The sequence below is a fragment of the Ammospiza nelsoni genome, chromosome 1, assembly GCF_027579445.1.
Source record: "Ammospiza nelsoni isolate bAmmNel1 chromosome 1, bAmmNel1.pri, whole genome shotgun sequence".
Classification (NCBI taxonomy): Eukaryota; Metazoa; Chordata; class Aves; order Passeriformes; family Passerellidae; genus Ammospiza; species Ammospiza nelsoni.
In genome coordinates, this window is record NC_080633.1 from 48,450,446 (window position 1) to 48,475,781 (window position 25,336).

At 40.7% G+C, this 25,336-nt stretch overlaps 1 protein-coding gene across 4 annotated transcripts; it reads left to right on the forward strand.

The window, feature by feature from the left end:
- The first annotated feature begins 5,646 nt into the window (after positions 1–5,646).
- Positions 5,647–21,542, forward strand: LOC132078942 (probable G-protein coupled receptor 141). 4 transcript variants are annotated; one of them, XM_059481307.1, is made up of 4 exons: positions 5,666–5,711; positions 14,197–14,262; positions 18,940–19,021; positions 19,102–21,542. In XM_059481307.1, exons 3-4 carry the CDS (start codon positions 18,962–18,964, stop codon positions 20,047–20,049), a joined length of 1,008 nt encoding a protein of 335 aa, XP_059337290.1. In that variant the 5' UTR covers positions 5,666–5,711; positions 14,197–14,262; positions 18,940–18,961; the 3' UTR covers positions 20,050–21,542. The 4 variants fall into 4 exon arrangements, with proteins under 4 accessions (XP_059337299.1, XP_059337290.1, XP_059337309.1 ...); XM_059481316.1 differs by lacking the exons at positions 14,197–14,262; positions 18,940–19,021 and having other exon boundaries at positions 5,647–5,711; XM_059481326.1 differs by lacking the exons at positions 5,666–5,711; positions 14,197–14,262; positions 18,940–19,021 and adding an exon at positions 5,771–5,831.
- The last annotated feature ends 3,794 nt before the right edge of the window (positions 21,543–25,336 follow it).

Here is a 25,336-nt window from a genome sequence, read left to right on the forward strand (position 1 = left end):
AAAAATTCTGTGCTATGTTCAAGTCTGCTCAGAAAAGGTTGTCTGCCATGAATGCTCAGAAATTTTGATGCCTGCATTTTGTTTTTAGTAGACAGCGTTCTTGAAGTACTTCTGCTTCTCTTCCATGTTATTGGAAAGACTTGATTTTCCTTTGGGGCTTCTCTTTTTCTTTGTTTTTTGCTGTTTTTAGGCTAGATTTGGCAACCATGAAAACCACATGTTAACATCTGAATTGGAATCAAAAAGGAGGAATATTTTTATGCCTTTCTTGGATTATCTTTTCAACTCAATGAGTTCCCAGGTGCATGTTCCAATGCTTAAGACTGGTAACCCTCTCAGCCGAACAAGACTTCTGTGCTTGTTCCAAGCAAGGAGACAGACAAAAGATAATGCTAAGAGATAAAGCTTTGGAGTTCCTTGTGTTTGCAGTTTTCTTTGCAAAACTAAGCCGCACACTTCTGCAGGAAAGGAACTGACATGCTGTAAAATTTCAGAATATATCTCTTGTTCTCAGTGATACCACTGCTTCTAGTATCTAATCTATCTTTCTTGTGTCTAAGCTGCTTCCCTTTTCTCACTGACCAAAGACTTTGACCAGGTTTCACTGATTAGCAGCACTGGAAAACCCAAATGCCAAAATTAGATTGTTCTTGCCTCAAAACCAGCCCTCCACCCATAAACGAACTCACTCCCAAACCTGGCTACTGCAATAGCAGAAGTAAAATTTGGTTTCTATTTCACTCCCAGCACAGCAAAGAAATTTTGTCTTTCAGACATTGGAGCAAAAAATGTGCCATGCTGTGCTATGGGAAAGGTCCCTTCCTGATATTTAGGGTCCCCTCCAACCCAAGTCTTTCTATGATGTCTATGATAAACCCTTCCAGAGAACTCACTGCCACAGTGGATAACTCAAGGCTTGAACAGCTGTTTTGACCACTGCCAGTTACTCCTCTGTCTTGTGGAAGATACAAGAAATATTTTTAAAACAAATCCATACCTCCTCTGGCTAGTAAAGGTCAGCTAAAATCAACTGTGACCTATTCTAACAGGAATCAATAATCCTTTTTTCCTCTAAGAAGGCAATTCATTGGCTGTTCTCTAGAAGTTCAATAATCTTTTCAGTGTTCAAATAATCTGCACGAAATCCACTTAACTTTGATTCTAAGGGAGAAACTTTGAAGAAAAGGTAAAAAGACAATGCAGACAAGCATGACTGTACTGAACATATCTGGTGAAGTCTATGAACAGAGAGAAAATTTGTACAAATTACTGAAGACATCTCTCTTGTAAATTGAGCTGACATCTTGATACTGCAACTCTTCAGCCTCCTTGCAGCCTTCCTCAATCTAGACTGTTCTGTATTTCTCATTCACAAAACATTCCTGGATTGATAAAAGCCACAAAGGGCTGTTTCTGTCCATTAAAGCCTTATTGACTCTCCTCCTCTTTATTGCTCAAATAGATTCTCAGGTCCTCTGATCTGCTTTCAGCAAGACACCGTGGATATATGTTTACAACTCCCATTTTCACCAGATGCAGGCATAGTCCTCACAGACAAGTCTTGCTGCACAGAGCAGGAAACAACACCTAGCTGAAGACTTTGTTATTCACAGTGAGACAGAGATAAATTGCAAGAGTTTGCAGCCTGTGGGACAGCACATCCAACAGATATTGGGTTGAACTTCTGGTCTGTTAATGTGCAGTTTCTGGGTGCTAGAGAAAGGCCATGATAACTCAATTGGCAAATTCTAAGCTCTGATGTTGTTCTGATTATAAAAACTTTCTACAACCAGCTAGGAGATAGGAAAATGCCTTATCATGTTCATATGTGGTTAACCCTTCAAGTGTTGCTGCTGTTGAGCTGAAAAATAATCAAATGTTTCTTGTCTGAAAGAATAAGACTGGGAAGGAACAAGAAAGAGAAGGAAAGACTGATAAATCAGGAATTGCAGGTCAGTTCTTCTGGTGACAATAACTTTGTCTTCTGAACCCCATACCCCTTTTCTGTCCCATTTTACTCCATTGCTATACTTTATCCTTAATCCTTACCCTCCTGTGTTGTAAGATCTATTTGAACACAAAATGAAAGAACTGGACACCAACTAGATATGCCATGGAAGTTAGATGTTATAGTGGTTGCATATTTGCTCAAATTTTTCTCTCTCTCTCCATGGATCTGTAGTTAGTGGGGAACTTTGTACAGTTCTGATGCTTTTCTCTGGAAGTGACAGCATGAATCAGGCAGTTTTCCTTGTAAAGACTGAGAAGGCAGTTGAAGGCTGGTTTCTAGTGTGAGTTATTGGCATGTGACAGCGGCATGGTAAAAAATTGCTCCCAAAATCACACAGATGAGCAACAGCTGTTGAAATAACTCCTGTATCTTTTACTGCCTACCTGAAGGATGTTTTACTTTGGAGGAAGTATGGACATGTCTGTGCCTACAGGTATGCAGCCTTGGGACATGTTGCAGCAGGGCTGCCAGCTTTTGTGATGCAAAGAGTGGACTTGGCAGTGAGGTTCCATGCCCAACAACAGCCTTCTCTACACTCTCACCAGGGCCCATCTGGAGCCAGGAATCATAGAACCATAGAATCACAGAATCACAGAATCATAGAATCACAGAATGATGATCGTAAAATGGCCTGGACTGGAGACCAACCTCAAGGATCCTCTAGTTCCAACCCCTCTTCCATGGACAGGGACAGGTTTCACTAGACCAGTTTGCTCAGAGCTCCATCCAAAATGGCCTTAAACACTTCCAGGGATGGGACATTCATAACTTCCCTGGGAAACGTGTTCCAGTGCCTTACCACTCTCACAGTGATCAATTTCTTCCTAATATCTAATCTATACCTTCCCTCTTTCCATTAAAAGCCATTAACACTTCTCCTGTAAAGCTGACACTTGCTCTTGTAAAAGTCCCTCTTTATCTTTCTTGTAGGCTCCCTTTGGGTGCTGAAACTCTTCAATTAGGTCACTCTGAAGCCTTCTCTTTTCCAGGCTTAACATTTCCAATTTTCTCAGCTTTCTCCCATAGGAGAGGTGCTACATCTCTTTGGATTCACTCCATCTGTGTCTTTCCTGTGCTGGGACCCCAGAGCTGATGCAGCCCTGCAGGTGGGGTCTCAGCAGAGCAGAGCAGAGGGACAGAATCCCTTCCCTTGCCCTGCTGGCCACGCTGCTCTGGATGCAGCCCAGGACACGTTTGGCTCTCTGGGCTGCAGATGCACATTGCTGGGTCGTGTCCAGCCTCTCATCCATGAGCACCCCAAGTCCTTCTTCCCAGGGCTGTTCTCCATCAGTTCATCCCCAGCCTGTGCTGATACCAGGGGTTGGAGCACCTTGCACTTGGTCCTGTTAAACCTCATAAGATTTTCACAGACCCACTTCTCCAGCCTGTCCAGGTAGCTCAGGATGGCATCCCATCCTTCAGGTGTGTCATCCACACCACTCAACTTGGTGTCACCTGTGAATTTTTGAGCATACACTGGATCCCTCTGTCTGTGCCAAAAATGGACATTAAAACAAACAAACAAAAAAAACCTAAAAAAAAAAAAAAAAAAAAAAAAAAAAAAAAAAAAAAAAGGTCAACCACATCCTGGTCTGCAGTACGAAAAGCACAGGCAGATCTTATCTCTTTGAACATACTTCATGAGAGGCAGCAGAAAAATAAGGACATGTATGGTTCCCAGAGGTTACTAGATATGGGACAAGAAGTGACTACATGGAAGGGACAATGGATATAAGATGCAGCATGGGAAATTCCAGTTGGATGTTAGGGAAAAAAATCTACTGTATGAGAGCAGTCAAACTTAGGGACTAAAGTCTGCAGATTATGTGAGTATTCAAACACTGCTGGTCCAGGCACTGAGCAACCTGACATAAGCCAGCCCTGCTTTGAGTGCCTCGTTAACAGAGATGACCTCCAGAAATCCATATCCTATATCCGAGGACTATGCAAATATATCAGTCTTGAAAAAATAAAAAAGGGATAAAGTTACATTCCCATTGAAAGTGCAAACTTTGCTTCTCAAAAATCAAATTTGTAGGAATATTTAATGCTCCATATAATTGATGATGATGAGCAGCTTCTTAAAAACCCATAGCTGCTTTTTCCTTGAGACAAGAGTTGCTGAGTTTCACAAGTGAATGTGAGATTTTTTTTCTGGAAACCTTCCTTCCACTTATTGAAAAGCAAAATATAGCCTCCAGGTTAAAGCATGAGACACATTAGGTGAGAAGTAGTCTAATTCTGACTCAGTAGCAGACTTGTTAAGTATCTTTGAAGAAAATGTCTGAAGTCTTTCATGCCTTTCATAGCATGTAATATAGGACTAGCAGGCTATCACACAGATGAGACAAATTCAACACTGTTTTTAATTTTTGCATTTGGGTGTCATGGAAAATATTACTGTAGTTTTTATTTGAGAAAAGGTATTACTATATGCTTTTAAGATTAAATTGGCCATAATTTTTAAATGGCAGATCACTAAAAGTATTTTTAAACTCAACTGATTATTGGAAAAACAGTTTCTTTATTAAACCTTGAAAAGAACAGTTGAACATTGATAGAGAATGTATTGTATTTTCAACAACTATTGCTTTTTATCTCGTGGAATCTTAACACAGGGATAGGACAGAACATTTAATGAGCTTTTGGATTTAAAATCCCCAAGCATATGCCCTTAATGTGGAAAAAAGAGAACATCCTTATTCTGAACATTTTTATTATTCATACTGAACTCCTGGGAATGCAACATCAAGATTTTGAAATATGAGTTTGTCCTACCCTGCTACTTGTTGCATGGCCAGGTTTTGTAGCTATTCTGCTATATCACTGATAGAAAATGACTTCTTGAAATTAAATGGGGTCAAGGAATAATTGCAGCTTTGCAGGTACCTGTGCTTCTCTGACAGATTTCTGTCAGCAGATGTATGAAATGGCTACAATTAAGAATAGAGCCAACAGTGTATTATATAGGTGTTCGTGATATCTCATAGCAAATTCACCCCACATCCTTCTTCTTTTCATGGGCTTCATTCTCTTTGTTTATAAAAAGTGAGTCAGTACTTTTCAATTATAAAACAACTGCAGTACACAGAAGGCAGATGCAGAGTGAATGCTTACATCTCTCTGGAAAACTACTGTTTGATAAAGAGATAGAAGCATTTCAGGAGTACCAGAACATTTTCAGCTTTTCAGGATGCCCAGCTTCAGGGTTGCTACAGATATTTTATGCCCGTATCCTGAGGAAAGTTCCTTCAAGGGCTGTTAGATCTCCTTTTGGATATTATGAGCAACTGAGAAAATTCTGTTGAGAGGCTGAATAGCCTTCACACCACAGGAGAGAAATACTTATGTCTATATATATATCTGCAAACACATTCTCACATGTGTTATCTTCACTTTCAAGACAATTAGTCCTCTTCCTTTCACCTGTAGCCACTTACAGGATAATGCATTTTGCAATAACTGAAAATATCATATATTGAACAGAACAAAACACATCTTCATCAATGAACTCGATGAGTGAGATGGTAACAACTGGTCTAATCCTGTGTGTCAGCTGTTTGTGGTTGAGAGCAATGGGTGGCACTTGAGGAAGCAGAGCTGGGTTGCAGTAGCAGTTCCTCAGCAGTGCTTCTCTGCAAAGCCCAGGAGCCACATGGAGTGAGGAGAGTGTCCTGCTATGCTGCTGCAGAGTGGCTGGGTAAGTGCTGCAAAAGTCCTCAGCAGAGGTACTGGAGGCAGACCAGGAGGAAGGAATTAGTATTAAACTCAAATGAGAAAGCTGCAGATCTGGATGGAGCTTAACAGTTCCTGGTGAGAGGTAAGATTACAGCAGAGCTGGGGGGAAACATGACAGGAGAGAAGTTAAAAGTACTTTGTGTTCTTAGTCCACTGCAGCAGTTGTGAATGTCATATTTTATTAAATCAGTGGAAGTAAAGTGGTATTTAAAAGTGTATTTTGGGAATATTATTGCAGAAAGGGCTGCTGCTCTCCTTTTGCAATAGCATCCACACTTTCATAATCCTTTCTGAAATTTATTAAATGAAAAGAAGAAAGTGTTATTGGTTTTGCCAATTAATCTTTGAAGAAAAAATAAGAAGGAAATTTTCATAATGATTACACTGGTTCCTCATTGGCTCCAATACTTTTCATTATGAGTAGATTTTTCAGAATCGGCTCAGATTCTGATCATCTCAAGTCACCCTCATAAAAGGCTGCCAGATCTGCCTTCACTTTTGGCACTTTTAGACACCACCCCTGATGCTCTCAGGCACTCACACAGCTCAGCAATGAAATGAAACCTCATCATGGGCTACAGCAGCAAGAGCCCAGCCAGCAGCTCAAGGACTACAGCTGTCAAGTCAAGAATGTGATTATTCCACTCCATTTACTACCTGTTAGGCCACACCTGGGATGTGGTGTCCAGATTCTGTCTTCCTTGTCCAAGACAGACACTGAAAAATTCAGAGTAGCATAATTTCCCCTGCTGGAAATATTCAAACCTCAGTTTGATGGGACCCTGGATACCTCAGTCTATAGCCCTGTTTTCAACAGGAGTTTTGACAGTAAAATCTCTCGAGGTGCCTGCCAGCCTGGATGTTTTTAAGATTCAACAGTCACAATCCACACAGACTGGGATATGCCTGTTACTTTCTGCAAAGTCATGCAGTGGTACCAAAATTGGCTCTGGAGGAGCTAATTGAAGTGCTGAAGCCCCTAAGCCTGGAAAACAGGGATAAATTTGATGAGGGAGTGTCATTCCAACACAGATTTATCACCAACTACCTATTTAAAGCTAGCTTAGGTATTTCTACACAGCATTGTGTTCTGAATTGCATGCATACCTCAGGCTCACATGGCAACATGCATATCTTCTATATCCAATGCTGTACAGAAAGACTCCGTGAATTCTACTGTTTTACCCCTAAAAAATCCATGTGCAGGCTGCTTCTGAATCTGAAACCAAAAAAAAGTCCAGAGGAAAAATACTTCAGAAAAAGTATAATATAGTGCTAGAACCTCTCACCAATTTAATGAACTTCTTGCTAGCTCAGAATTGATCTCTGTTCCACAGCTGAAAATAAGTTCATGTGAAGATAATCTTGGGTATGGGCATGGAATGAGGTCAGAAACCCACTAACATGGATAGGGGAAAAAAATCTGAAAGTTAATTGAAGATAGCTTTTGATACAGAATTCATTATCTTATAGTAATCTCACTGTTTTAGCCCAAATAAGAGACATAAGGAAAATCTGGAGTGGATACAAAACAGACATTGTTTTGTCTGCACTCACTGTGCAAGAGGTATTTAGTAGTAAATGGTGAGCTCTCTCACCATGAGGACTGTAGAAATCATTGAATCACTTTCATTGATGATGCTGATTTGATGGTGCAGAGAGAAAAAGGCAGCAATGGAAACTGCTACTCAGTGAGCTGATGTTTCTCATTTTCATCTCAGTTGCACAATTAAACACATTAACTGCCTGCTTTATTTTCTTAAACTCTCCAAATTCTTACCATTGCCAATATCAACAGGAAAGCTAGTTTGGGGAAAGCTTTTCTTTAAAGGTGTACTTGAACAAGTGCTTAAGGTGCTAACTTGGGAACCAGAAGCAATGGGGCTGAAGAGGCATGGTGCTGTGGCCAGTCTAACCTGTCCTGTTGAGAAGATAAAGGTCTGGTCACTGCCCACCTGTGGCTGTTTTGCTTTGGAACCAGAGCTCATATCTGCACAGTTGCCCACTGTGCCAGGCACCCACCAAAACCTCTCTATCACTCTCCTCTGCAAATGAACAGGGGAGAGAAAATATAACAAAGGGTTCATTGATTGAGATAAGGACCAGGAGAGATGACTCACCAAACACAGTCATGAGCAGAACAGACTCAGCTTGGGGATATTAACTGAATTTATTACTAACAAAATCAGCAGGATAATGAGAAGTAAAAGCAGACCTTAAAAACACCCTGCTTCTCAGCTCTACTTCCTCCTCCAGTCCAGTGGCAGAGGGAGATGGGGCATGGTGATATGGTCAGTTCATCACACATTGTTTCTTTCCCTGATCTTCCCTGGGACATAGTAGTCCATTAATTTCTCCAGCGTGAGTCCATCCCATAGGCAACAGTTCTTCACAAACTACTGCCACATAGGTCATCCTTCCCTGAGTGCAGTCCTTCATGGACAGCCTGCTTCAGCGTGGTTTCCTCATGTAGCCACAAGTCCTAGCCGGAAACCTGCCCCAGTGTGGGTTCCTCTCTCCACAGGTCCCTGCCAGGAGCCTGTTCCAGCACAGACCTCCCTCTGTTTCACAGCCTCTTTCGGGCATTGAACTGCTCCAGTGTGGGTCCTCTCCAAGGGCTACAGGTGGATCTCTGCACTCCTGTGATCCTCCATGGGCTGCAGGGGCACAGCAGCTTCACCTGGACTTCTCCACAAGCTGCAGAGGAATCTCAGCTCCAGTGCCGGGAGCACCTCCTTGCCCTCCTTCTCCACTGACCATGGTGTCTGCAGAGCTGCTCTTCTCACAAGTTCCCACCCCACTCTTTTCTGGCTCCTTCTTCATCTTCTTTGTCTTCTTCATTTCCTTCATCTTCTTCTTCATGTTATCACAGAGGCTTTATGCTCATTTCCAACTGGCCCAGTCTTGGCCAGTGGCACATCCATCCCAGAGCTGGCTGGCATTGGCTCTGACAGACTTAGAGAAAGCTTCTGGCATCTTCTCACAGAAGTCACCCCTGCAGCCTCCCCAGCTACCAAGACCTGGCCATGCAAACCCAATAAATCAGGGTTTGTACACATCCTACATAATTCATTTTGTACCAGCTTATGTTGGTGTTCTTTGGGTATTCTCTCCACCATGCTTCACTGGCCACATGTGGACTAGTTTTATTTTACCTTCTCATCTATCATGTAGGGCTCATAGTATCATAAAGGAATGTCCTGTCAGTCCATCTTCAGCTACTGCTTCATTAGAACTACAGTGAATAATTACATAAAATATTGAGCTCTTATGCTTTCCAGTGATAAAGAAGATGCAGCACATTTAATAGCCTGGATGAAACAGAAAGAAGGAAGGTAGAAAGGGAAGTTATTTCATAATTTATTGTTATCAGATCTGGTTTTGTGCAGAGAGGTCTAAAGACCAGCCAAGTACAGGGACCCAGCACAACACCACAGCATGGGGCACTCCAAAATAAGAATATTTGGACTGGCAAAATATCGTTAAGACCACAAGCAGCATTGCCCAAGATTTCCTTTGGATTCCTGTGTCAATGAAATGGGGACAAAATATATTAGGAGGACAGTGGGACAAAGGGCAGGTGTGGGTATTTTTTCACAGCCCAGAATAGCAGCACTTACCATAAGTGTTTCTACACCTATGGCTGGCATGTCTAGCTGCCTTCTTAAATGTTTCAACTGAACTTCAAATAAGCAAAAGTTTTTAAAAAATGCATCAGTAATGAGCTTATTGACAGAACAATTGGCTTCACACTTTGGCATATGCACTGAAGATCTCACTAATGTATTTAAAGTTATAATTTATATCATAAAGTTATCATTCCTTATCATTCACTCAAAATGGAAACCCCCAGATTTAACAGCAAAATGAACCGTTTCAGCCCAAACAATTTGATGTATCAGAGCACTTGCATGCACACAGCACCTCACTCTAACATGCAGAGTGTAGCTGTGCTGATCAAGGAAAGGCTCTTGCAAACCAGGATGCTTCAAGAATGCATCATGGAAAAATTCCTTTGCAGTAAATTCCTCCTTTCTGAAATGACAGGAGGAACATGAATTCCTCTCTAACCCAACTGTAACAGAAACATAATGCATTTATTTGTGTTTATGCTAAGGTAGGAAATCATTATCAATCAGTGTTGGTAGCAAGCTTTGCTTTCTGTGCCGCTTCTAGGCAGTAGGAGCTTAGACTGATGCAGGGAGGTTTGTTCTTCAGACAACACATTTTAGTATATTAAATTTCATAAATATCTGTATGTGTACATTCAACATGAAAGTAATCTTTGGTAAAATTATTTTTTCCATGCACCTGATGATAAAGTTGGCATTACCTCTGCAGTCAGAAAGCAGATGAAATAAGCAATCTGGGAATAAAACAGTATTAGTAGTTGCAGTACACATTTTGAGGTTGAGTAGCTATAGACTTGTGCTGAAATCCTTTTTAAAAATATATTCTTCCTTACAGCATGCTGCCTAACCCAGCAGGCAATTAGTGAGGTTACTACCAAGTTCAAAAATATTTTAGGATGAGCACTGTGTTTTCAAGATGAAGGGAAGGATGTTTTTTCTTCTCAGAGAGGCATATAAGCTTAAATAATTGGCATGGTGCTGCATATATGATTTCTTTCTCTGCAGTCTAATGTCATCTTTATGGTAGGAGTAATACATCTCCTAGTCGATCAGCTCCTCCTTCCACTTTTTTTTCACCCTGGTAAGAACAAGCTCCCATAATGAGTGAATTGCGCAAGCTGGATTCCTGAGGAAAGGCACATCCCCTGAAAAACTTACTGGCTTGCAACAGATATGAACTAGTAAAATCCTTCAAAAAAAAAAAAAAAGTAATATTAAAGTTGGTGATAGACTGTTAGTAGTGTACCATTGTTTAATATAAATAAGACACCTCAAAATGTCAATTTAGACTGGAGACTGAACAGATACCTTTATACCTTTTGTATGCAGTTCTCATTCCTCCTCCTGCACTTGGTGACAAACACTGAGACCAAAGCAGAGTCCAATAGAAAAGACAAGGGATGGCAAAAGTTGGGCAAATTGCTAGTGTTATTAGTATTAGAACAATTGGTTTCCAGATCTGGGATCCCTCCCACACTATCAAAGAAGAAATACTGCAGATTTTGATGTGAACTTAAGTCTTGGTTTGTGTTCAGTACTTTTCTGAAAGATCTGGATTCTGGTAAGACATGCACAGAAATCTGAGGAGGTTTTATTGATATGCTATACTTCAACATGGTGCAATTTTGGCATTTCTGTAGGAAGTAAAGGTAGTGAGATAGGCTGAAGGGGTAACATATTTTCTCCATGCCCCTTTTTCTCACTACATTTAAGCAAATTTGAGTAATGATAATTTGCAAAGTGAGAATTTTTTCCCCTTAAATCCATTAAAAAACTAGGAGGAGGCCACCAAGTCTATTTCCACTTTTCAGAGGAGCTTGAATTTATGGCTCTGCTATGCAAAGGTGTGTGAAACAAGGAATTTCAAGTCACATTTACTCCCTGTACTTTTCCAAAATGTTCTTTCAGATGTGTCACAGGCAGTATTTCTCACTCATAGGACACCTTGCACTGCCTGGGTGACAGCCACAAATCACAACTGCTCCAGAACCCAGAGAGAGACATTTTAGGAAACCTATTATCTATAAAATGTTTTTGGCTGAAACTAATAGTGAATGTTTTTCCCTTTGTAGATAATTAATATCTTTCTATTCAGGTGCTTGAAATAGTAAAGCATGGTAGAAATACAAGTCAGAAATAGGGTTTTGTTGGTAACAGCTATAAGTTACTCTAATTACATACTGCCTTTCTATTCTTCATATTAGCAGCTGATCTTTTACTTAATAATAAACTGCAAATAACCTGTCACAATTGCAAGTTAGTAACTGATCAGCCAGTGTTACGTACTAGCCCCAGGCCCACAGCTGGCTCTAGAAGGGACTCTGAGCAGATCAAAAAGCAGGGTTTTTGTAAGGGATACAAATCATTATTAATTATGTCTTCCCTGATTCTGTGTAATCCACATCAGTTCAGTGCTGTCAGGACCATCACTCAAGCTTTACCCACAATTAAGAGCCAGGTTATCAACAGTCAATTTAAGGTATCCAGGTAAATCTTATTTTTTGCTTTCTGCCACTTAAATAAGTGAAGGAGAAGAATATTTTTCTACAAGACCCAACCACCATGCTTGCATAGATCCTGACACCCTGTGTAGTCCATTTCTGAACTAGCCCTCCAAATCCTTGAGTCCTGGCAAAATAAATGTAGACAAACAAAACACCTGTGTTGCCATGGTAATCCTGTGTACAACTTTAAGTTCAGAACTGCTGAAAAATCACTAACAGCATCTATTCTGCCTGAGCATAAAGGACACGGTTCTCTTTCCTCAAGGACCTCTCAAAATCCAGAGTAGAGGCACCTTGATGCTAATCAGGTTCAGGACAAGCAGTCCTTGAAATCTGGCCTAGCCTCTCATCTATTATTAAACAACTTTGGCCCTTGAAACTGTTGCTGTAATGCAAACTCAAACTGGGTGGTGGCTGAATCCACATGATACAGCAGTACTATGAAAACACACTATCACACTTCTAGATTTTTATGGTATTGCTAAAACTACCAGCAATTACTCAAAACTTGTAAAATACATGCATTTCTGGTGTCAGTGTTTAAAACTGGTGATGCTCTGAAATAATCACATTCTGCCACCAGCTCAGTGCATTACAGCTGAAAATCTAAACATACAAGTCTGGAATCCACTATACATGCTGTTGGTAAATCCTGGGGGAAAATTGCATCAATTTAGCAGGGAAAATTAATTGCAATTATGTATATTAAGCATTCTATACCTTTCTAGATCTTGATGCTAACTACAAATTAGAGACCAACAAAGGCAATAAGGGTGTCTGTCCCAGATCACACTCTGGTATTTCACTATTTGGTTTAATCCTGGATTAAAGGATTGAAGATTTGCCGACTACAAACATGTGGAAAGAATTCAACCTGAAAAGCTCTTTTTTGTTTTGACTGCTTGAGGAAACAGCATTGTTACTTATCAACAAAATTACATAACTTGTATGTTATGTAATTATTATATTCTATCAACAAGGTATATCAATATAAGATTACTTGTGTTTTAACTTATGTTTAACTATGCATAACTTATTTTATGTATCAAAAATATAGTATAATTACAATAATTGTATAATTTTAAATTGTATAATTTAAAAACCCACGTACAGAAGCTACCTGAAGGTTTAAAGATACCTTAGCTTTCTTTCCACTGGGATGTATTCACTCTAAAAAAGACCTAGAATGAGCTAAAACAAAATTACTAATTTGAGAAGGCATAACTCTTGATTCAAGGATATCTTAGCTTTAGTTCTGGCTTTGCCATGGAGTTTTTAGCTTTTTATCTCTATGCCTTTCAACAGAGCTTTGAGACCAGCTTCTATCCAAACAGTTCTTTAGCTGTCAGCCATCATTAAAATTGCAAAATGCAAAAAGACAATTTCCATCTCATAGCAGTCTGTTGTGAAGTAGCACAGAGCAGGACTTCCCTTGTGATTTTTTAACCAAATGTGAAGCAACAGGATGCAGTCAGCCAAAACATTCTCCTGTGAGGTTACATTTAAAAATTTTATTTCTGTGCTACTGCTTTCAAAATTGGTACACTCAAATATAACCCTGTGTTCTGACAGAAACATGTTAAAGAAGCAGCAGAGCAAAACTGACCTTGCACAGACTCCTTACAGAGACTCAGTCCTGCAATGACATCTTTCACCACACATACACCTCACAGCAACCATCATTGCTTGATGAGCCTTTGACACTGGCATGGCTAATCACTTTTTGGATTAAATCTCCTAGTGTTCCCTCTGCTGGCACTGTGCAGCTGGAGCGATGGCACCATGTCCTGAGATCCAGACTCTGAGGTAAAACCTTGGCAGAAAACAGAGCTGAGAAATGGTGCTGAGCTCTAGAGTGAGCTTTGTTTCATCCCTTACGCTTAGGTATTTCTGACCACATCCAAACCCACACTTAGTGAGTTACAATCTAGATCATATTTTGCTCTTGTCCTGCTGCCCTATTTTCTCAAAGCACACCTTCAAATCATCCCCTCCACATGGGGAACAACCCTTCCAAACATGAGTCTTTGTGAACTGTGAGGCTCACTTCTGTGTGTATAATTTATCATTTTAGCCAGTAATATAAAGCCCTGTTCAGAAATGGGAGGCTTTGAAGACCTCTAATGGCTAAGAAGTAGCTGAAACGTAAAGGATGCTGTGATGCAACTAAAAATCTTCCCAAGGCTGTGTGCCATGGGCAGCCCTACCCTCACACAGCATAGCCTCAAGGTTATTGTTTTGTCATAAGCTCAAAAAAGGAAGCAAGGCAATGACTCTTTAAAGTATCAGGTCTTTTGCTTTTTGTTCTTAGAGCTTACATAGAATGAAGATCCAAGTAAACAACACTTGAAGAGTGGAGAGAAACTCTAATCTGTAAGTATACACAGAATGAAAAAAAAAAGCCTCGGTTTGCAAAGTTTTTAAAAGAATGCTTGCAAGTTTAGGAGGGAGGAGAAGCATTCAGTGATGCATTTGTTTTATTTTGAACCCATTTTCTGTGCAAATGTTTTCTCATTGTGTTTGGTAATTTCCTAGTAAGGGACAGCATTGCTTCATTCTGTCCCATATTGCTACCCTGTAGTTTGACACTGTCTCCTAAAACTGGGAGGAAGTGCATTTTGTTTTCATCCATCTTTTGTGTGTGTGTTTGATATCACTCAGTGTCTGTAAGGACATAAAGGGTTTGTTCTCTCTGTTAAGATACAGCTAAGGAGATAAATAATCCTTTTTAGGAACACTTCATGGTTTCCATTTTTTTTTTTTTTGTGTAAAATAGCGACAATTTCAAGTGAAAGGGGACTAACTTAACGTGTTTTTCCATCCCATTTGTTCTTCAATGGACTGAATTGAAACCACAAGATATCGGTATAATGTTGACACAGCCTGCAAGACATGAGCTGTTGAGCTACCAAATGAGTTAGGGGAATCATGAAAAGTAGTTTGAAAAAAGTTGATGTCTAAATGTAAAATATGTACCTGATATTTAATATTATTTTTTGTTAGTGTTTTCTATTAAGCAGGGTTTTATACTTCAAACTTTAGGTGTGTGTGGTTATTTTGAAATTAAAGAAATTGTGCAATTATTCTAGTAGCATAGCCTATGTTACACAGCATGGAATTAGAACAAATTGAAATGCAATTACAACGCCCTCAACAGAAAACATCTTTGAGACTAAATAAGGATTCTGTGAAACAAAATCTTAGATCTTAAAATCTGCAGATTTTAAACAGACTTTTGTAACAAAATTATTTGTATTTTGCATTTCCTCCAACCTAGTCTAGTTCAGTGCAGGAATGTCAGTTCTGACAAACACTCATTTTTCAATGTATTAAACCTGTTGAAAATAGAAATCTTTCATATGAGTTGAACTTTTTTCTCCTCCAAATTCAAATGAAACTTCTCAATTGGGTGCATGCAGACAGCAAATGCTTCTCCTGCAGAACCCAACTGTCAGAACACATGAAAATCTGTGTGAAGCCTGCCAGTCTCTCAGCAGACGCGTATGGGGGGATAAATTTTGCAAACACTTGTTTTACAGAGTAGAGCTCACTGTTTGACAGAGACTGTAAGAATGTCATCATTTCTGACAAATGAGTGGTTTTTTTAATAAGTTGATATAATGTTGATGTAACATAATGGTGACTCATGGACTTAGTTGGGAAAATAGCATGGAATGAAGGGAACAAGCCAGTGACAGGCTGATCTGGATTGCTAAATCAGGCACAAAATAGAATAAGCATTTTACCCCTGCCAAATGCAAAGTTGTTCATCTAAGAATCAAGTACAAGTGTAATGCCAGTTCACTGAGGAGCCACAGGTATGGCTGGGATCAAGGGAGAATAAGCCTCTTCTGTCTCATATCAGGTATCTACTGCAGAAGGCAAAATTTGACAAAAGGTTTTTAAATCTGAAGACAGAGGCAGAAGCACATAAAATGACTGGAAGCTGAGGTTGTACAAATTCTGTCCAGAAATATGGTTAAGCTTTTTTTTTTTTTTTTTTTTTTTTACTTTTTTGTTTTTAAATAGTAAGATAGATAACAGTAAGATAAAAGATAAACAAGTTCCTGAAGGTTGGAATGAATATTTCTTACCCGGAGAATTTCTGACAGAGATCAAATTGCTTTCAGAAATCATAGACTCACACAATAATTTGGAATGAAAGAGGCCTTCAAGATCATCTAGTTCCAACAGACCTGCTATGGGAAGGGACATGTTCCGCTAGACCAGGTTGCTCATATCCCCATCCAACCTGGCCTTGGATACAGACAGGGACTGAGCACTATGGCTTTTCCTGTCCTGAAGAGAGCAGTCCAGGGAAATGTCACAGACTGTGCTGCACAGTCACATGAAATGAGTGTCATGGCATTATCCACACTGACAACTGACAAGTCTTGAATGCACAAGAATCTTTTTGCTGATCATATTTCTGAAAGAAACTAGCCACTGGCCTGTTGGCAACCTAGCTCCTTTGTCAGACTAAACCAGCTATTCTTGCAATTGTCCCCCAGCCCTCGGCACCAGCAGCTGCTGCGGCATCCAAATGAAGTGGTGCCCACTATTGCCTTGTGGCTGCTCGAGGCTCATGTCCAGCAGAACTTCAGCCACATCGTGAGAGGCCTAACACAGAGGAAGACCAAACCTGGCTCCAAGACTTGAGCAGTATCACTGAACTGGCAGTTGCTAGAGGGGGTGGGAAGGCACAGAAACGAGAACAGCTGTGTCGTGTGAGGTCCACATTAATTCTTTTTCCATGTGCCTCCTGCTAAATTCTGGCAAAGGGACTTGTAAGTTGCATTTCAGGTCAGTAGGTTATAGCTTTGTATGATAGGAAACCTCACTTCACCAGAAAGCAGCATTTCCTCTGTGAAACATGCCCTGTGTTATGTTACACTTACTATTGATCACGCAAGGATATTTCAGTGGGGTGCCTGTGCTACTGGGGAGCTGATAATCTCCTATCACAGCTGCTAGTAGCTTTTTTTTTGAAGATTAATGAAAATTACATCTCCTGCAGATTCTTACTATGCAGAGATTTAACAACGACTGCAGAATTCTACAGAAACCTGCATTTCAGTGACTCAGTTGCCTATTTGCAGACAGAAATAGGTCTCTTGCTGTCCACTGCACTGAAATGTCTGAGTAAAATATCAGGTATCTGACTTCTGCCTATCTGTTCTTACTGCCCTCAGTTCAAGTTTCACTGCTGGCCTCTGAAGGGTGTCAACAAGAGGTTCTTCCTCTCCAAGTGCAGCCTTGCTGCGGGGTCTGCTCATACCAAGCCACATTTCCAGTGTGTTGTCTTTCCCTCTGTGACACTTTTAAAAAAGTTTAAAGCTTGAAATATGTGTTTTAAATCAAAACAGTGTCATAATGCCTCTTTTTAGAGACATCTTTTCAAACTGAAGTTTAACAACTTGGAGAAACCGATGAAGAGCTCTTGCTAATCCTTTCTGACTTGTATGGTTGTGAGGATGAAATGAAGTGACTCAGAAACGAGGACAGAACTGAAAGGAACTTGCACCATTTCTGATGCAAGAGCTGCAGTGTGCCAATCTGCAGTGACTTTGATAAAACAAACAACCCATTGTAATTCCCTTAATGTACTGGAATTAGTTGTCCACATAACTCCGAAATGGAAGAGCAACCACAAAAGGTCAGTAATGCCAGCAATCAAGGCATCAGTTTGAGATATGGCACTTATACTGATTATAATAAGATATCTGGAGTCTTAGGTGCATTGGGAGAGCTAGAGAATAACTTTTCAATGTATGAGGAGACCTTGATTACTGTGAGGGTAAGTGCTTAGAAATATTGCGAAGAAACAACACAAAACACCTGAGGTGCATAACAGATATTCATTCTCCCCTATGAACAAAACCAGTTTATAAAACTGTTATAGACATGTCCTCTTTTCCATAAAATGAGTGGACTGCTAAAAAACTTTTTCCCCTCCTGACTTTTGGCAGTTTGTGCTGCCTAAAAAAATGAAAATAAAGCTGAAACATCGTTCATACAAAGAGATTGAGGAACTACTTTCTGAAGTGAAAAGCATTTGAGTATTAAATAAAAAAATCACAAAAACCCAGGAGAGAACTTCTTGTACTGTGGGATTCACTGGTAAAGTGGATGACTTACCAGAGTCAGTTTTAAATCACAGCTCAGGCAGCAGTAGCAGTACAACTCTGCTAGTATGGAGCCCAACATTGCTCAGTTTTCCCTGCTTCTTTTCTGTAACTGTAATGTGAACATCCCCTGGGCATTTTTACAGATGCAAATATGCTTCAGGATAACACCCTACCTGAACTCTTCCCCTCCTACTTGATCTTGTAGAACTTAAAATCCTAACTGGGACTGCATTTAGATTTGTAAGAATTTATTTCTCATCTCTCTTTTAGACAGTAATATATTGAAAATGTATAGCACACTTTTTAAACTTGCTATTAACTTGCATCTAGCTTCTGCTTTGGTCAAACAGGATGATTAACACTCACCCAGGATGTCCTTTCCTAATGTTTTCTAGCAGCCCATTTTGTAACACCCAGTTGCTACACGTAAGACTTGAAATGGCCTGAGAATCAGGACAGTACTGCCCACATTTCTTGGCCTGGCAGGATCTAAGCAGGATTTCCATGGAGTCTGGGTATCCATGGTGTTTAATCCTTTGCTCAGAGAAACTGTCCATGGAGAAGAAGTTAACTGTAATGTGTTCAAAACTCAGCTCTCAGTAACAAACAGAATTTGTATCTTAGATAGATCAACATATGGTTGTTATCTGGCCCTAGGAAGGACAGATTTGTGTTGCAAGTAAACAAACTGATGAATGAGTAGCAGAATTAAAACAATATCTCTGACCTTTACTGTAAAAGCATGCAGATGCTCAGAAGAGAGGAAAAAAATAACACAGCACAAAATCACCACAACAATGTAGTTTCTCTAAGGATAATTTCTCCCCATATATTATTGATTCATGCTTGTTTTTAGGAGTATGGCTGGAAATGTCATAAGGACTACAGCAGTTCTCTGCCCAACCTTCTCATCTATTTTTCCTTAGGAGGATGTTTGGATAAAAGTACATGTTACAGCTACTGATGCCATCTGTGAGATTTCGGGATTATTCCTTGAGCAAGAGACAGGTGGGAAGTCCTTCTGGCTTTTTAGGCAGGCCATCTCATTCCTACCTTATCTTAGTCTTCCTGTATTCTTCCGTTTCCAGAATATGTTCCAGGAAGATTTCAGGAACATGACTGAAGGGACCAGGAACAGCAGCGACTCCTCCTCCGCCTTCGTTCACACCAGCACCATGAGTGCCATCCTGGTCACGGTCTACTCGGTTGCCCTGGCTGGAGGTGGAATTGGGTCCATCACAATGTCCTTTGTGCTGCTCAAGATGAACACTCTGTCTGTGACCACAACTGCCATCATTAACCTGGTGGTGGTGCACAGCCTCCTCCTCTTCACGGTGCCCTTCCGCCTGCACTACTATGTCAAAAAGAAGTGGGTATTTGACATGCCATTTTGCAAGATGGTGAGCGCCATGGTGCACATCCACATGTACCTGACCTTCATATTCTATGTGATCACGCTGGTGATCCGGTGGCTCATCTTCTTTCAGTGGAAGGACAAGGTGGAGTTTTACAGGAAGCTGCACGCCATTGGGGCGAGCGCTGCCGTGTGGCTCTTCGTCATGGTCTTTGGGGTGCCGCTCTTCTACTTCGAGTACGGACGCTCAGGCTCGTACAATAATACAACATGCTTCCAGTTCCAAAAAGAGCTACAGCACAAGAGTGTGAAAGCCCTGAACTACACCCTAATTGTAGTTGTTGCCCTCATTTCTTGTGTCCTCTTGAGCTTGCAGATTTTTATTCTGGTAAAAGTGGCGAGAAAATTTTCCACCTCCCTCTGTTCACACCAAGAATTCTGGGCCCAGGTGAAAAACTTGATTTTCATCTGGATCATCATAATTTGGTTCCTTCCCTATCACCTGTTCAGGGCCTACTACATAGAGTATGTGAGTGATTTTAACCAGTTAGAAAGCTACAATGAGGTTTTTTTGAGCCTGACTGCCCTGAGCTGTCTGGACCTGCTGTCGTTCGTGCTGAGTGGAAGCCGCTTCTTCAAGCAAAATGTGGGGATGCTCCACAGGAAGTTGTTTTGCTGCTAGCATCAGCCTCCTGCAGCATGTGCAGGACCTGGGATAGGACAGTGATGGACAGACATGGCAAACTCACTCCTCAGCAAGTTGAGGGTATGCTCTGGAAACGGTACAGCACACCTGCACAGGGCTTTGCATGTCAGCTCCCTGAAGTCATGGAACAAACTGCCCCCAGGATCTCAGCTAGGAAACAGGAAGGTGACCTCAGCAATTTCCTCATGGGGCCACCCAGTGAGTTGTGGATGGACCTGGAGAAGAGGAAAGAAAGGCCATGGGCTCTTCTTTCTTACTGCTTTTACATCAAGATTTGTGAAGTCAAAGGCACTAGGAGGAGACTTGAGAATTGCAATGTAGAAACACAAATAAGGAAGCTGGTTTATATGGACTAAGGTACAGATTTTTGAAACTTAAAGATCTATATCATTTTCTCATACATTTCATATTTATTTCCCACAAGCTCTCATAAACTATCAGGGAAGATATTGCTCTTCCTGAGTAGGTCTGTTTCTTTACTGTTAAGAGTAACTTTCTAAGTGAATTGAACTACTAAACCAGCTATTTAAAACTAAATCAGTGATAGATAGTTATTTCTTAAAATATTTTCTCAGAATCACTTTTTGAGATGGTATCACTGCAGCAGAAAATAATTTTATATTTCTCACATTATGAAAATATGTCTAAAAAATTATACACTATTACTGAAATGGACACTGCAAGTTCAAACAAAAGCCTGTATTATTATTCACAAATTTTTTCAATTAAAAGTAATATTTTACAGTCAGGACAAAATTTTTTAGATCATTCAGAAAGAATGATCCAAAAAAGACCTTGGATACCCAAGATATTTGTCTTCTCTTCAAAAGACAAATATCTTAGGTATCCAAGGTAGCAATGTTTTTTTGTAAATCTTATGTTGATTTTGTGCATTTATGGAGTTTATAAGTAGTTACAGTATGTTTAGCTTTAAAGCAATTCTATAAATTTTGTACCCTGTACTGATGGAAGGAATGAAAATGTTGCTGCTTGGATTGGAGGGATGGAAAAAGCTAATAGACCTAGTGTAGCTAAAAAGCATATTACACCTCAGCAAGGCATTGCCACTTGCTGTCTCTGAGGACAGAAATAAATTCCACTAAAAAAGATGAAAAACTCGGTAAAATATTTCCATCAAAGACATTGAGACTTTCATAGCTCAGCTGCTTCATACCTATCCCTAAAAAAGAATATAAATCTCAACTCCTCTAATGCAAGACATCAATGGCTATTACATCTTTATTTTTCTTGCCATCTGCATAAGGTTAAATTTTTCATCTAGAGTTAGTGGGATAATAATTTAATCATTTCAGTAATTAGAGGTTATCAGCTGATCAATTTCCATGAGAGTCTCTCCTCATGATGCTGTTGAAATCCACCTTTTCACCCTTGTGGATCTTTCCATTCCTTTTTGCTTCACCTTCAACATCTCTTGTACATCAGACAGCAATAAAATAACAATTGGTTGATCTTGTTGTACTTGTGCAATCTCATTGCTGTGCTCATTGCTTTTGGTCCCACCAAGATGATTACTTTATGGGATCCTATCTCTTCTGTAGTCTTTCTACCTTGTCTTCCTTCCTTCTTGCTTCAAGGTCCTTTATATCTATCAGGATATTTGATCATAAAAAGGTATGTTCAGGTCAGAGCATGAGTCATGCTGCACAGCACCAAAAGGTGGAAATCACTGAAGTTCATAACGCAAGTGAGGTGTTGGGCAGCTCTCATGGCTCACCCTTGGCAAACAGCCTGGGCCACATTTGTTAAGAAAGAAATGTGAGAGCTTGCAGTGTGTGTGTACCTGAGAAAAATCTGTCCAAGAAGGAGTTTGTTCTCAAAGGATCACAGTAAAAAGGATGACAACTACCAGCCAGATTCAACAGTAGTTGGGGAACTACTTTCAAAACATGGAGGGAATCAACTTGAATGTGTAGCTCATTACTAGTTAACTGTGTTGTCATTAGGAAAGCAATAAACTGCTATTATGCAGATTTGTTTTAAAGCCACACAAACAAATCATATTCTCCTTGTGGTGGGAGAGGATGGAAATTGGCATAACATTTTTCTTTCCTCCCATAGCAACGTGGTTGGTTAAAGAAAATGTCTTGCATGCATTCTGTAGGCACTGCATAGCTTTATAACATATTATAACCCTTCTACTGTAATAAAGTTATTAACAAACAAATTAACTATGTGCTGAAAAAGTAAAGTCCCTCCTACAAAAATGCACGTTATTAAAATATTTTATATCTGCATTTGGAATGAAACATAAAACATGACTTTAAAAACAGTACCTCCCAACTATACAGACCAACAAATCTTGTTCGTCCATGTGTTAAAATCACAAGTAATTTAATTCCTAAAAATGCAAACTTTCACAGTAGCCTGCACCATAGCATCACAAAAATAGTAGCGGCTTTTTTCCCCTGATAAATTTTGCTGCTAATGATGTTAATACTAACCCAGCACGATAACAAGCTAATTAGGGGGTCCAATAATCACATGATTTAAGTTGCTGATGTTATCCAGCACCAAGTAATGCTTTTTATGGGACTGTCTATGCAAACTTTATGTCTACCACTTGTCTTGCTTTGTGAGAGCCAGTATCTGGCAGAGAAAGCCTTCCCCTGCCCTGAGAGCATGAACTCCCTTAACTGTGCCAGGAGTTGACCACTATAGAAGGAGGGGAATTTCCAGTTACCTCCATCTGCTTGGTCACAGGCACTGCAATCATGAAGGTGACCCTTTTTTTTTTTTTGCTGACTAGATGACAGAGGATAGTACTAGACTGGGAAACAATCATGATCACAAACACACTCTTACAGAAGGACACAGAGGGGATAGGATCTGAAGAGCAGGACTGGGAATGAGGAGAAGAGAGCAGAACATCAGCATATTTCTGCCACACAGAAACAAAGCAAGGTGACTGGATCTCTGGCCTTCATCTCAGGTTATTTATTTAATCCTTAAAGTCGCTAAACAGTGGCACTCTCACTGAAGGGAGCAAACTTGCCCTCAGCTCTCCTTGTTCCCACTCCTGCATCGTTCTTTCCATAAGGCTGGAATTTGCCTCCTGAGTGTCTTTCAGCTGCATCAGTTCCCTCTCTAGCTCACCAGGGAATCATGGAAAGTCAAGTCAAGGCAAGGATAAATACAGCAAAGACTGCATTTTGCAGCAATCCTGACTTGAGGCTTTTATTAACTGTAATCCTACTTGTCTAATTCCCCTTAGGATACTGATCTTTCCTTTTCAGGCAGTTTTCCACAGTCTATGTCACCTGACATTTCCATTTCCATGTATTCCCAATAACCAGGGTGCCTTAGACTAAAAGTACTGGTTGAGGAAGAAGGTACCTCCATAGCTGCAGGCCAAGAAAGGGGGTTTGGGGGTTTCAGGCACTTTATGCTTTCTCCAGGGTTAGAGAGAGCTGGGCATGAAAAACCCTGAAGGCAGCAGAAGCAGCAGTTTCTGAACAAAAGCCTCAACAGAATTGCAGAATTGGACATTTCTGACCCATAAAGTCACTCATTTCTGCTGTTTTCAGAGAAATAGGACTTGGCGTGCATTTTCCCTGTAAGTAAACCCTATGGCTAGGACTTGATTGAAAACAAGGACTGGTTTCAAAAGTCAAGAGGTCATTAATAAATCACCAGCTTGACTTCCCAGACAAAAATAAAAATTTAAGAAAATTAAACTAAACTTTCTGACATTCACTGAAGTAATTTTCCTCACTTGCGAACAGCTGCTTAATAAACCAAAATTTGTGCTGAATAGAGAAATACCAATAAAGATAAAATACAGTGTCCATTCCCTAGAGGCCAGCTATAAGTAATATATAATCCTTTTTTCTCTGGTGAGGCAGCAGACATGCCAGCTGGCTGCTTTCACCCTCAACCATTAACTTCCCTCTTTCCTAGCAAAGCCTCCAGTTCAGGAGTGCCAGGCTGGTTTTGCTCATCAGCTCTTCCAGCTGTGCCCTCAAGGAATCGTGTGTCACTTACGCGTGGCTGGGGCTCAGAATCACAAAATCAAAGACTGGGTAAGGTAGGAAAGGTCCACAGTGGGTCATCTGATCCATTCTCTCTGCTCAAGCAGAGTCATCCTAGAGGACATAACAGAGGATTGCATCCAGATGGTTCTTGATATCTCCAGTATGACAGACTCCACAATCTCTCTGGTTAATCTGTTCCAGTGCATGGTCACAGCACAGTGAAGTTCCTCTTCATATTCAGATGGAATTTCCTGTGCATCTATTTCTGCCCATTGCCTCGTGTCCTAGCTCTTGGCACCACTGAGATGAGCCTGGCTCTGTCCTGTCAGCACCCTCCCTTCAGATAAAAAATTGATGAGGGCCCCTTTCAGACATCACTTCTCAGGCTGAACAAGCCCAGCTCTCTCAGCCTGGCCTTATAAAGGGGAGACTCCAGTGGAACTGTAGAGGTGCTCATCTTCATAGTACTTTACCAGAAGACCTGCTCCACAACTCCATGTCTTCCTTGCACCAAAGAGCCCAGAAATGAACACAGCACTCCAGGTGTGCCCTAGCCAGGCCTGAGTAGAGGGGCAGGATTACCTTTCCTGACCTTCTGGCAATGCTTTTCCTTATGCACCCCAGGATACCACTGTCCATCTTGGCCACAAGGGCCCTGCAGCCTCATGGACACCCAGGTCCTTTTCTGCAGAGCTGCTTTCCATCAGGCTGACCCTCAGCCTGTGCTGGTGCAAGGAGTGATTTTTCACCAGGTGCAGGACCCTGCGTTTTCCTTGGTTGAACTTTGGACCAGTAGGCTCACACGACTCAGGTCTTTGTAATGGAATCGGTGCCAGTGCCATAGCTGGGAAGGGTAATGCACAGCCAGCTGCGGGCTCAGTTACCAAATCCAGAGGCAACCCTGCTCATAGCAGGGTCACAGTCAGGAAGGGACACATGCCCAATGCCAACAATACAGGTGAGAGAAATGTTGGCAGAGAAATTTGATAGCGTCCTCAAATGCTTCATCCAAACCTGCAGGAAGCAAAACACTGATTTGTGCTCGACAGGGAACACACGCTGTCTTGGTTTGGAAAGACAGGTGTCTGCTAAGGAAGGCAGGAGCCTCCCCTGAAATGGAAAATGTAAACCTCCTCCCACCTCCAAATTGCTATAAATTTTAAATTAAGGGGCTCTCAGGCAAAAGATATGAGAGCAGGAAATAACAGTTCTTCAATAGGGAAGAAAATAAAAAGATACAATAAAAAATGCAGTAAAACCAAAACAACACT

Coding starts and splice junctions, on each gene's coding strand:
- LOC132078942 (XM_059481307.1), top strand. CDS start 18,962: ATGTTACAGCTACTGATGCCATCTGTGAGATTTCGGGATTATTCCTTG. Junction 19,022..19,101: donor ATTCCTTGAGCAAGAGACAG/GTGGGAAGTCCT, acceptor TTCCGTTTCCAG/AATATGTTCCAGGAAGATTT.